General features: G+C 42.5%; 1 protein-coding gene across 3 annotated transcripts in view; it reads right to left on the bottom strand.

Moving 5' to 3' along the window:
* ARHGEF26 (Rho guanine nucleotide exchange factor 26) overlaps positions 1–13,855 on the bottom strand; it is a 76,985-nt gene that overhangs the window by 8,678 nt on the left and 54,452 nt on the right. For all 3 annotated transcript variants that reach the window (XM_083504025.1, XM_083504026.1, XM_083504027.1), the window contains one exon: positions 5,382–5,591. In XM_083504025.1, the coding sequence (XP_083360151.1) occupies positions 5,382–5,591 (210 nt within the window). The remainder of the gene's footprint in view (positions 1–5,381; positions 5,592–13,855) is intronic.

Genomic DNA, 13,855 nt, shown 5'->3' with positions numbered 1-13,855 from the left:
TACGCCGGAACATACGGTATTTCCAGCAACTATTGCTCATGGGTTTGGAAACTGACTTTACTCCTGGAACCACAGAATTGTTGTGTTGCAAGGTATCATCTAGTTATCTAGTCCAGCCCCACTGCAATGCAGGAATCATATCTAAATCATCCACATGCTGCATCATTCCACTTGCTATTCTAATATTGTTGCAGCATATAAGTGGTTTAATGTTGTAAGAAACAAGTACAATAAGGAATTTCAGGGCTACTTTAATTTCTGGAAAGAAAAATACTGTAAAACATCTTCGGCAAGATTTCATTATGGGCCATTGTGTAGATACCCCCCCACTTAACCCCACAGTTTCCATGGAGACAGATACAATCTTTTGAGTTTTGTGGAAAGCTACTTGGATGCTTATGGTATCCCAAGGAATTATCTGGAGTCAGGATCTGTACCACAGCAAACAAGATGTTTCTTGTTGCTATCGTCTACAACTGAACAATCTTTGAAACTTGGCCAGAAGAAAAAGGCTGACCCTCTTCCCCCTGAACTCCAGAGTTTTCCCCCAGGCTGTATCAAATTTTGCTAGACAGTTTCCATGGTTTCATCAAATCCACTATTGACTACATGAACTACAGTGCTTAGCTAAAATGAAATATATTGCAAACAACAAAGCCCCAGAACAGCAATAACAAAATCCTGTACATGTTACAATTTTTAGCAATACAGTAATGTCATTACTTAAACTGGGTCTATGTAGGGAATCTTTACATGGAGCAAAACAGAACCAGAAATTCAAACTGTCGCAGGACCACATTTTTATGACCAGTTTCTGTCAGGCTGAACTGAAGGATGCAAACCGATAGCTATTGGCTTGGTTGGGTAAATGGTCTAATCTAGGATTGTTGCTGTCATCGTTGATTAATTAAATTTGTATACCACTCTATACCCATAGATCTCAGGGGGATGTATTTCCCTCTTTTTAAATTTTGCTTTTTATTATTAGCTACTCAATAAAGCCTAGTTTTATTTTAAAATGTGTGTGTGTGGGGGGGTGTTATTGGGTTGTTCTTGTTTTTATTTTGATTGTGTATTCTGTGTTTTTATATTGTGATTTTACCCTGTGAGCCGCCCTCAGACCTGCGGGTACAGAGTGGTACTTAAATTTAATAATAATAAAATTTTCATTTCAGAAAAAAGCTTTTTCTCAGTACAGTGGTACCTTCAGTTAAGTACTTAATTCGTTCTGGAGGTCCGCTCTTAACCTGAAACTGTTCTTAACCTGAAGCACCACTTTAGCTAATGGGGCCTCCTGCTGCTGCTGCTGGAGCACGATTTCTGTTCTCATCCTGAAGCAAAGTTCTTGACCCAAGGTACTATTTCTGGGTTAGTGGAGTCTGTAACCTGAAGCGTATGTAACCTGAAATGTATGTAACCCGAGGTACCACTGCAACCATTTAACCTGCTTGTTGTGTTACTAAATTTTCAAGGCATCGTTGTTTGGCTTTGGGTTTTTTTTGGGGGGGGGGATGGGGAGATGGGTAGAATCACTCTGAGCTTTTGTTATTCACCCCACACCTAAATGCCACACCATTTAAAAGACAATTTGCCCCAATGAGCAAAGGGGTGATAACCAAATGGGATCAGAAAGGCTAAAATCTATTTGGAAAGGTATTTTTTAAAGTGCATCTGCATAAAACCAATGAATGCATTCTACGCAGTAAAGGGAGCAGGTGGGGTCTATCAAGGTTTCAACAGTTACACCAACGCTTATCAGAATTTTTTCCAACCATTCTTCCTAAAAAAGCCCAGGGCAGCTGAGACAGCAAGAAAGAGAAAGAAGACATCCAATTAATATTCAAGATATCCACATAAAGAGATAGAAGATGTGGCACATAAATTGATTAACACAAAAATGAACCTAGGCATAACCAACTCTTCTTTTCCCTGGTATCGCAGCCTCACAATTGATATCATTGGTCTGCATACTGGCACTGCATTCAGATGAGCTGAACAAAGTTCAGAACTCCCATTGCTTCGGATCATTATACAGTGGTACCTTGGGTTAAGAACTTAATTCATTCTGGAGGTCTGTTCTTAACCTGAAACTATTCTTAACCTGAGGTGCCACTTTAGCTAATGGGGCCTCCCACTGCCGCTGCTGCATCGCTGGAGCACGATTTCTGTTCTCATCCTGAAGCAAAGTTCTTAACCCGAGGTACTATTTCTGGGTTAGCGGAGTCTGTAACCTGAAGCATCTGTAACCTGAGGTACCACTGTATATACACAAACACACGGACATATTGTGATCACCTGACTTAGCTCTTCTAACAACAGAGATGTTCCGTATTCAAGTAAATTAGCACGTGATAGATCTCAGGTGAAGAGAAATACCTCTCAGATTTAAGCTTATTAGTATTTTATGTGAAACTGACCAAAACTTGAATACTTCTCTTTCCCCTGCCTCTCCTTTTGGGTACTTAGTAGAAGCCACCCACACATCTCACATATGGAGAGGATATGGGACTAAACCACACAGCAAAAAAACAACAAAAAGCCCAACTATGTATATTCATCTCCACTTTCTGGGCCTCCCTAGGAATGGTTAGGTTCCCTCATCAATGTAAACAGTTCCATAACATGGCTTCCAGATGTTTCATCTTGTGTGACTTTAAAAACGCAAACCTGAATGATTAAAAATAGGTATTAAAAATAATAAAGGGTGCCACTAACCACTGAATGGCTTGATTACAGATGAAAACACAACTCCACTGAACAGTTGCTAGCAATCAAGAGTCTCCCGCCCACACTTCCAACATCTGATTCTGTAAAGGCCTCAAGAGATTCCCTACTATCTACTTCCTTTTCTTGCATTTTTTTTGGACTCAAATGCTGTGTTCAAAGAGCCATTCTGGCCTGAGATGCTGTTTCTGCACAGTGCTGATGTGTGGAAGTATTCTTCTGAAATCTCCACAACATGGATAGTTTAACACTGCAGATATTGCTGGACTCCAACTCCCATAAGCCCCATTCAGCATAAACAGTGATCAAGGATGATGGAAGTTACTGTCCAGAAACACCAGAGGCGGGGGGACCTTTGCTTAGGCTTGCGTTTTGTGAGATAGACTTGAACTGGAGAAACTACATTCAAATCCTTTCCCAGCCAAAATGCTCATTGGATGACTTGAGCCCCTTACTGTCTCTCCACTGAACCTATTTTTCATCTAAAAGAATAGAGTGGCCACCCAGTCATGTGCCCTTTCATATAAATTGAACACTGCATTAACATGCCACAAGATTCACTTCCCCACGGCAAGTCAGGTTCTCCACATTCCTGCTTCTCTTGAAAAGGTTTCTTTCTGCCTCTTCCTTTTTTGCTTTAACATTTCACTGGCATAGGCAAGCTCGCTGTGAAAAACCTCTGCATTACGGAAACAATCCTAAGCATCCTAATGCTTACTGAAGCAAAAAATATGAATGATACTTTACTGGTTGGTTATCAACAGCTGCCTTGTCTATATGCTACATTAAGCCAAAGTTTAAAATAAACCATGGCTAAATGTGAAAAAGCAGTGTGCTGGTACATGCTGCTGAATTATTCCCACAGTGCCGCTCCCACCACCACCGTTCCTGACGCAGTCTTTTTTTGTTACCCAAATCTGGGTTCCTGGTTTGTTTCGTCCAAACAAATGACAAGTGGTAACCAAGGTTTGTCTCAACTTAGCACTCATGGTTGGTTTGGAGGAAACAAACCACAAATCTGAGCTCTGGTGACATGACAAGTCAGACCACGACTGCTTTCATTTCCAGCACAACCACATAATACACACACACACATACATACCCTGCCACTCTTGGCGGCTTCTAACACAAGATTAAAAATACAGTAAAACATCAGTCATTAAAAAACTTCCCTAAACAGGGCTGCCTTCAGATGTCTTCTAAACGTCAGATAGTTGTTTATTTCTTTGACATCTGGTGGGAGGGCGTTCCACAGGGTGGGTGCCACTACCGAGAAGGCCCTCTACCTGGTTCCCTGTAGCCTTACTTCTTGCAGTGAGGGAACCGCCAGAAGGCCCTTGGTGCTGGACCTCAGTGCCCAGGCAGAACGATGGGGGTGGAGATACTCCTTCAGGTATACTGGGCTGAGGCCATTTAGGAGAGCGGGAGCAGAGCATCCTGGGAACTTGAGCAGTGGACACCACCTGCTCAACTATCAAACCATAGTTTACTATGGTCTAATGCAGTGTTTCCCAACCGGTGTTCCGCGGCACACTAGTGTGCCGTGAGACACCGGCTGGTGTGCCGTGGGAGGGAGGCGGGCGAGTCGGGCGGCGAGAGGCGGCGGCGGCGAGGATCCGCGTCGAGCCGGGGGTGGCTCCGCGGTGCTGGTGCCGAGCGGCGGGGCAGCGCGCGCAAAAGGGAGGAGTGCGAGACAGCGGAGGAGGAGGAAGCCGGCATGTCCGGGCAGCAGCAGCAACAGCAGCAGCAGCAACTCCCGGCGACGGCTCCTCCTCCGCCCGCTATCGCCGCCACCACCACAACAGCCGCCGCCGCCTCAGCTGCCGCCGTCCCTCAATCCCTCGCTCTGCTGCCTCCTCCCACCCCGGCAAGGGGAAGGGAAAAAACTTTCACTTTTGTGCGTCCCTCCCGGCGTGACACTGCGCGCTGACGTCACGGGGCGGGGCTTTAATGGTGGTGTGCCGCGAGATTTTTTCCCGGTAAACAGGTGTGCCGTTGCCCAAAAACGTTTGGGAAACACTGGTCTAATGTAACATGCAAACTAGGCTACTATCTGACATTTATGTTTCCGAGCACAATTCAAAGTGTTGGTGCTGACCTTGAAAGCCCTAAACGGCCTGAGTCCTGTATACCTGAAGGAGCGCCTCCACCCCCATCTTTCAGCCCGGACACTGAAGTCTAGCTCCGAGGGCCTTCTGGTGGTTCCCTCACTGTGAGAAATGAAGGTTCAGGGAACCAGGCATAAGGCCTGTGGGACGCCTTGTCATCAGATGTCAAGGAAATAAACAACTATTTGACTTTTAGAAAAAGATCTGTAGGCAGCTCTGTATAGGGAAGTTTTTAATATTTGATGTTTTACTGCATTCTTAATATTTTGTTGGGCGCCTCACAGAGTGGCTGGGCAAGTCAGATGAGCAGCATATAAAAACAACAGCGACAAGCAGTCTTATGAAGTGAGAAAAGAGTTCGTTATTAGCTTATCAAATTTGTGGTTTTTCTGGCCAATGAAAATTCAGGCATATTTTACTATTTTACATTTCCTAGACAAAGGCCAGCAGAATCTTTAAAGGGACTAATAGAATAACTATACGTTCCAGTCAAATATATAGATGACCCGAAGTGAAAGACAGATTGAGAAAAATGTGTTATTTACTTACTGAGTTTCAGTTCCCAGCAGGAGTTCAATCTTCTCTCCTGCATGGTTGTTTAGGACAGTTAATCTGAAGAGGTGATTTGCAGAAGTCTGCCGAGAGTAAAGAATAGGTGTGCTGTTTTTTACAGGAGAGGAATTCAGCTCTTCGCTGTCACACTGTTCAACTAACAGCTGATCCCTTAAGGAATAGTCTGTGACATTGTAGCTCTCTTCACTGCAAATACAAAAAGCGGGTAGAAGAGACAGACAATTGCTTAGAGTCAAAACGCTACTAAATGCACCAGGAAGTCATGTTCTGCAATAAAGCCAATCTCAGATTACAGTCCATTGCACATCATTATTCAGACATTTTCAGCCTTTTGGTAAAGGAAGAAGGAATACACACGTTTGAATATTTACAAAGCACCTGCTTGTCAAGAAGACAAATGAAGTTAATGCTTAAGCCCGGGGGGGGGGGGATACGTTCAATGATGAAGTTTACATGTATTTGATGTTCTTTTGGTGTCAAATGTTTTCGTAACTTTAATTGTAGGAAAGGATGAGACTAAGCTAACGTAAAAAGAAAAAAAGGGGGGGATGAACTGTAAGTTTTCCTAAGTTATTATTTTACTCTATTCTCCATGTGCCTCTTCCATTTAAGGTGAGATAATCATTATATAAAGGGAGAGGGGGTTTTCAGCCAGGGGGCAGAAAGCAGATAAAGAATGCCCTCCCAAGGAAGATTTGCCTGGCCAGAACACTGCTGTCATTTAGGCACTAGGCAAAAACATTATTTACCGTATTTTTCGCTCTATAAGACACACCAGACCATAAGACGCACCTAGTTTTTGGAGGAGGAAAACAAGAAAAAAATTATTCTGAATCTCAGAAGCCAGAACAACAAGAGGGATCACTGTGCAGCAAAAGCAGCGATCTCTCTTGCTGTTCTGGCTTCTGGGATAGCTGTGCAGCCTGCATTCGCTCCATAAGACGCACACACATTTCCCCTTAGTTTTTAAGAGGAAAAAAGTGAGTCTTATAGAGCAAAAAATACGGTATTTATCCAGGCACTTTAACTAGTTAAGGAATTGGGATTCTTTCTTGAGACTTTATCCACGGCTTTTCCATGCATGTGTGTTTATTATATTGTTTGTTTTATGCTTGCATACTGCCCAGAAATCTAATATGATGTGTAAATGTCTTAAAACGAAAACATAATTTTTCTAATACTCAAAGCAGAATTCATAATTCCCGATACAGGAGAAACAACATTCCTTTCTTACTACGCTCTCACAGGCAGCTGAATGCTGAAAAGCCTAATCAAGGTTTCCTAAACTTGTGTCTCCAGTTGTTCTTGGACTACAATTCCCATCATCCTTGACCACTGGTCCTGCTAGCTAGGGGTGATGGGAGTTGTAGTCCCAAAACAGCTGGAGACCTAAGTTTGGGAAACCCTGCAATACATCTACAGAAAAGTCTCACTAAATTCAGTGGGGCTTACTTCTGAATGAATGTATACAGTGGTACCTCTGGTTACGAACTTAATTTGTTCCGGAGATCCGTTCTTAAGCTGAAACCGTTCTTATCCTGAGGTGCACTTTTGCTAATGGGGCCTCCCTCTCGCGCGCGATTTCTGTTCGTATCCTGGGGCAAAGTTCGCAACCAGGAGCAGCTACTTCTGGATTAGCGGAGCTCGTAACCTGAAGCGTTCGTAACCAGAGGTACCACTGTATAGGAAATATCGACAATATCCAACTCAGAGGAAACCTATTAAAGCCAATACAGTCCCTTTACTTAGATTCACTAGGTATGGTATCCAAAGCATTCATCCTGTAAGACTCATTGAATTGCAGAACTGGAAGGGATTCCCGAGGGTCATCTAGTCCAGCGCAAAAAGATTTGAATTTGCACAACTGGATTTCCTCCCCATGTGCATTCCCTTTCCAAATCTGCTTCAGGGAGTTGGAGGAACTCCCAGAACAGATTTAGCTGTTCCATCAGCACAAGCATTTCAGGCTGCCAAATGGAGTGGTGCTGCTTTCCCCCCTCCCCCCGGCGTACTGTTCTGAGGGTTCTCCTAATCCCCTCAAAGTCATTTTGGGGGGCACAGGGACATGCTGTAGTAACAGAAGTCCTTGCACAGATTCATTAGTAGTTTTGGCTGGGGATGAAGACCTCATTCTTTATGGAATACTATTATTATAATTTATGTAATTTCTCCCATTTGCGATGATCTTCTATGATGAGACTCCATCAGCAAACCCGACACAGCCCACTCAGTATGTGCATGAAAACATGTCTGCAGCTATAGATCTAGGCAGACAGGGGAAGAGGTGGCTTCTCAAAAGCTCCTACCAAATATGTGATAGAAAAGTTATGTTCAAGCTTGGTGGCGGACAAATTTAGTACTGTAAGTTGAAGAATTTTGTTTTTGCTGTGTGTTTTTTTTCACTTGGGGGAGACTGAAGATCCCTGGAAAAGACCCTCAGACTACAATGGGGAACAGGATGTTCATCTCCAGAACCATGAACTCACACATGCACAACAGGATGTGTCATGCCATGAAGCTGAACTGAAACAAATATGAAGAAATGCTTTTGATAAAGCTTCTTTTTAACCAGCGCAGACAAGAGCTGAACTATAATAGTCTATTTTTACACCAATGCAGAACTTGCTACTTGGCGAAGTCCAACATAAGTGTCCTTATTCATCTCTTACTGGAACTTGTGGATGAAAGAGATGAAGCAACTTCAAAATGGGAAGTAAAATGCAAGAAGACAACGAAAGAATGAAGTTCTTATTGGATTAATGGATGCACAGCCTTGCCGGCTTTATGTACTGAGTGGCAAATGTATTGGCTCAGTTACAGATACTGTAATGATTATTCCCATACAGAAATAATACCATCTGTTCACATGGTCTTTCACCTGTGACTTATATCTAGTCTTGCGTTTTGCCACAGAATATTCTAAATCAGCTCTAAGAAATCATCAACAATATAAATACACAAGAACACACAAACCTGAACCATGCAGTCTCAGTACATCTTATAGACTAAGTAACTATTCCATAATCTTTCCCTCTACAGTTCAATGTGGCATATTGATCACCAAAGTCAGAGATATATTGTCCAAAAAAATAGTGTATGTGAAGCTCTTCCATGTCCATTAGTTGTTAGTTACAGTCAACTGTTCAATAACACAAAACGAAACCCATTGATTTTTATTCCCTTCTACCATACCCAAGACCTGTAATTTCCCCCAAGTCTTAAAGGTATGGTAGCTTCAAACACTTATTGTGAGGTTCACCCCATCCACCCTCCCTGTAATCCATCATACTGTAAATCAAACTGCATCACTTTCAATATAGAGATTCGCTGATTAGCCATAACAAGAAAAATGATCTGGATAAAACTGCATTCAAATGGTTATTTTTTTCTGAAGAAAGTCGATTTCCTTTGGAATGAGAGGGTCCAGTTTTCAGAGGGTGGAGTTAGACTGTGTATGCAATGTAAACAAATATATCTATATAATCAATGCCAACTCCCCACTCCCACCCCTCTCAATAACCACTATTATGGGAGTACCTCTGGAGAAGATGACTAGCAGATGTTGTATGAAAATGGATATGGAATGAGAATGAATTCAGTGAGGAGAAAAATATTCCACTTCACTGAAACAGAATACTTGCATTCTGATGTGCTCCTTATATTCCAGTTTTTATCCGCACACATGCCAAAGAATGCAAGAACAGCTTCTCAAATAAAACACCTTTCCCTTTTATTTATCGTTTCCTGTTTGTTGGGAAGTTCTTTCATCAATAAATGCAAGGATCTGAAATGCATTTTCGCTGCAGTTTATTATTTAAAAGTATTATTTTTTGTTGCTCTGTTAACTTGGCAAGTCAAACTGTTTAAGAAATCCAGACATCCTTTTAATTGGGAAAGGGCTTTTTAATTATGTCAAATCTCTTCCTGGCGAGTGTAGCAGAAGTTCAGTTTTAGCTGGTAACTGTGGACAGGTAACATTCCAAAGTATTATTTGACCTTTGGCTGGCTCCACATTTCAGAAGTCCAGCTGCATTCCATTGCTGGGATTATCTCAGGAACTGACAAGCCACTAGACAGAGAGAGAATTTTAGTGGTATCCCGAGGGGACTGCAGGCCATGAAGTAAGAATATTTAATAACCATAGCGTCAAAAAAAAGAGTTTCCCTTCCTTAAATGTGTGTGAACCAATTTGACAGGTATCTGTCTTGCTGTTAATGAGGATGCAGAGCAGACTGAACAATTCTTAAAAAAAAAACAACTGCTGTAAAATAGACAAAGTATAACTGAGTACATGAGGGGGTGGGGAATACATAGCGAACCAGGTCTAAAGAAGTATGTGCATACTTCACGGCAGGATTCTTCGCCTACATTCCTCTGGAAAATATGATTCTGCATTTGCGTACCTCTCTGCTCAACATAACCTTCCCTATGGAATTATGCCCCTACCCCGGTTATTAGTTTCCAAGGTCTTTTTTAGAACCCTTTTAAGGATGCTACTCTTGTGTTCTGGTTCTTTTAAAATCATTATTGAAGAACACTTATAGCCCACTTAATATATATTTTTTTTAAAAAAGTGGTGCACAAAATTCAATATGCAAGAAAAATATAGAACCATTTTGCTAATATATTGGAGTTCTCTGTTTGTGCATATATATGTGAGTGAGTGACTGTGTGTGAGAGAGAGAAATGAATGAATGAATGAATGCTATATTATTTCTAGCCAAACCCTTTGGACAGCCCCACCCCACATATCTTGTTTGCACTATCCTTACTTATACATTCATCTTAGCATTCATGTCCACGTTAACAGTAAATGGGAGCTACTGTAGCTGCCTCTCCAGGTCCCTCAAGGGAGAGAAAGGCAGCTGTGACAGCTGTTCATAGAATCATAGAGTTGGAAGAGACCACAAGGGTCATCGAGTCCAACCCCCTGCCAAGCAGGAAACACCATCAGAGCACTCCTGACATATGGTTGTCAAGCCTCTGCTTAAAGACCTCCAAAGTAGGAGACTCCACCACACTCCTTGGCAGCAAATTCCACTGTCGAACAGCTCTTACTGTCAGGAAGTTCTTCCTAATGTTTAGGTGGAATCTTCTTTCTTGTAGTTTGGATCCATTGCTCCGTGTCCGCTTCTCTGGAGCAGCAGAAAACAACCTTTCTCCCTCCTCTATGTGACATCCTTTTATATATTTGAACATGGCTATCATATCACCCCTTAACCTCCTCTTCTCCAGGCTAAACATGCCCAGCTCCCTTAGCCGTTCCTCATAAGGCATCGTTTCCAGGCCTCTGACCATTTTGGTTGCCCTCCTCTGGACACGTTCCAGTTTGTCAGTGTCCTTCTTGAACTGTGGTGCCCAGAACTGGGCACAGTACTCCAGGTGAGGTCTGACCAGAGCAGAATACAGTGGCACTATTACTTCCCTTGATCTAGATGCTATACTCCTATTGATGCAGCCCAGAATTGCATTGGCTTTTTTAGCTGCCGCATCACACTGTTGGCTCATGTCAAGTTTGTGGTCAACCAAGACTCCTAGATCCTTTTCACATGTACTGCTCTCAAGCCAGGTGTCACCCATCTTGTATTTGTGCCTCTCGTTTTTTTTGCCCAAGTGCAATACTTTACATTTCTCCCTGCTAAAATTCATATTTAAAGAATATTTAATAACCATAGCGTCAAAAAAAATGTATCCCCTTCCTTAAATGTGTGTGAACCAATTTGACAGGTATCTGTCTTGCTGTTAATGAGGATGCAGAGCAGACTGAACGATTCTTTAAAAAAAAAAACTGCTGTAAAATAGACAAAGTATAACTGAGTACATGAGGGGGTGGGGAATACATAGTGAACCAGGTCTAAAGAAGTATGTGCATACTTCACGGCAGGATTCTTCGCCTACATTCCTCTGGAAAATATGATTCTGCATTTGCGTACCTCTCTGCTCAACATAACCTTCCCTATGGAATTATGCCCCCACCCTGGTTATTAGTTTCCAAGGTCTTTTTTAGAACCCTTTTAAGGATGCTACTCTTGTGTTCTGGTTCTTTTAAAATCATTATTGAAGAACACTTATAGCCCACTTAATATATATTTTTTTTAAAAAAGTGGTGCACAAAATTCAATATGCAAGAAAAATATAGAACCATTTTGCTAATATATTGGAGTTCTCTGTTTGTGCATATATATGTGAGTGAGTGACTGTGTGAGAGAGAGAGAAATGAATGAATGAATGAATGAATGAATGAATGAATGAATGAATGAATGCTATATTATTTCTAGCCAAACCCTTTGGACAGCCCCACCCCACATATCTTGTTTGCACTATCCTTACTTATACATTCATCTTAGCATTCATGTCCACGTTAACAGTAAATGGGAGCTACTGTAGCTGCCTCTCCAGGTCCCTCAAGGGAGAGAAAGGCAGCTGTGACAGCTGTTCATAGAATCATAGAGTTGGAAGAGACCACAAGGGTCATCGAGTCCAACCCCCTGCCAAGCAGGAAACACCATCAGAGCACTCCTGACATATGGTTGTCAAGCCTCTGCTTAAAGACCTCCAAAGTAGGAGACTCCACCACACTCCTTGGCAGCAAATTCCACTGTCGAACAGCTCTTACTGTCAGGAAGTTCTTCCTAATGTTTAGGTGGAATCTTCTTTCTTGTAGTTTGGATCCATTGCTCCGTGTCCGCTTCTCTGGAGCAGCAGAAAACAACCTTTCTCCCTCCTCTATGTGACATCCTTTTATATATTTGAACATGGCTATCATATCACCCCTTAACCTCCTCTTCTCCAGGCTAAACATGCCCAGCTCCCTTAGCCGTTCCTCATAAGGCATCGTTTCCAGGCCTCTGACCATTTTGGTTGCCCTCCTCTGGACACGTTCCAGTTTGTCAGTGTCCTTCTTGAACTGTGGTGCCCAGAACTGGACACAGTACTCCAGGTGAGGTCTGACCAGAGCAGAATACAGTGGCACTATTACTTCCCTTGATCTAGATGCTATACTCCTATTGATGCAGCCCAGAATTGCATTGGCTTTTTTAGCTGCCGCATCACACTGTTGGCTCATGTCAAGTTTGTGGTCAACCAAGACTCCTAGATCCTTTTCACATGTACTGCTCTCAAGCCAGGTGTCACCCATCTTGTATTTGTGCCTCTCGTTTTTTTTGCCCAAGTGCAATACTTTACATTTCTCCCTGTTAAAATTCATCTTGTTTGTTTTGGCCCAGTTCTTTAATCTGTCAAGGTCGTTTTGAAGTGTGATCCTGTCCTCTGGGGTGTTAGCCACCCCTCCCAGTTTGGTGTCATCTGCAAATTTGATCAGGATGCCTTTGAGTCCATAACCCAAGTCGTTGATAAAGATGTTGAATAAGACCAGGCCCAAGACAGAACCCTGTGGCACCCCACTAGTCACTCTTCTCCAGGATGAAGAGGAACCATTGATGAGCACCCTTTGGGTTCGGTCAGTCAGCCAGTTACAAATCCACTGAGTGGTAGCATAGTCAAGACCGCATTTTACCAGCTTCTTTACAAGAATATCATGGGGCACCTTGTCAAATGCCATGCTGAAATCAAGGTAGGCTACATCCACTGCGTTCCCTTCATCTACCAGGCTTGTAATTCTGTCAAAAAACGAGATCAGGTTAGTCTGACATGACTTATTTTTCAGAAATCCATGCTGACTATTGGTGATCACAGCATTCCTTTCTAGGTGCTCACAGACTGTTTGCTTAATGATCTGCTCCAGAATCTTCCCTGGTATTGATGTCAGACTGACTGGGCGGTAATTATTTGGGTCCTCTCTTTTCCCCTTTTTTTTGAAAATAGGGACAACATTTGCCCTCCTCCAGTCTGCCGGGACTTCGCCTGTTCTCCAGGAATTCTCAAAGATGACTGCCAGTGGTTCTGAGATCACATCTGCCAGTTCTTTTAATATTCTTGGATGCAGTTCGTCTGGCCCTGGAGACTTGAATACATCTAAACTAGCCACGTATTCTTGTACTATCTCCTTAGTTATTCTGGGCTGTGTTTCCTCTGCTGAATCATTTGCTCCAAATTCTTCAGGTCGGGCATTGTTTTCTTTATCGGAGAAGACTGAGGCAAAGAAGGCATTGAGGAGTTCAGCCCTTTCTGTGTCCCCTGTTTGCATTTCCCCATCTTCTCCTCTGAGTGACCCCACTGTTTCTTTGTTCTTCCTTTTGCTATGAACATACCCATAAAAGCATTTTTTGTTGCTTTTAACCTCTCTAGCAAGCCTGAGTTCATTCTGTGCTTCAGCTTTTCTGACTTTGTGTCTATACGTGCTGGCTATTTGTTTGAATTCCTCTTTGATGGTTTCCCCCCTTTTCCATTTTTTGTACGAATCCTTTTTTAATCTTAACTCAGTTAAAAGTTCTTTAGATAGCCACCCTGGCTTCTTTAGGCACCTTCCATGTTTCCGTCTCATTGGTATT

The sequence above is a fragment of the Podarcis liolepis genome, assembly GCF_965112155.1.
Source record: "Podarcis liolepis genome assembly, chromosome: 5".
Classification (NCBI taxonomy): domain Eukaryota; kingdom Metazoa; phylum Chordata; class Lepidosauria; order Squamata; family Lacertidae; genus Podarcis; species Podarcis liolepis.
Note: the sequence above shows the minus strand (reverse complement) of the source record. Positions and strands in the feature narration are given on the sequence as shown.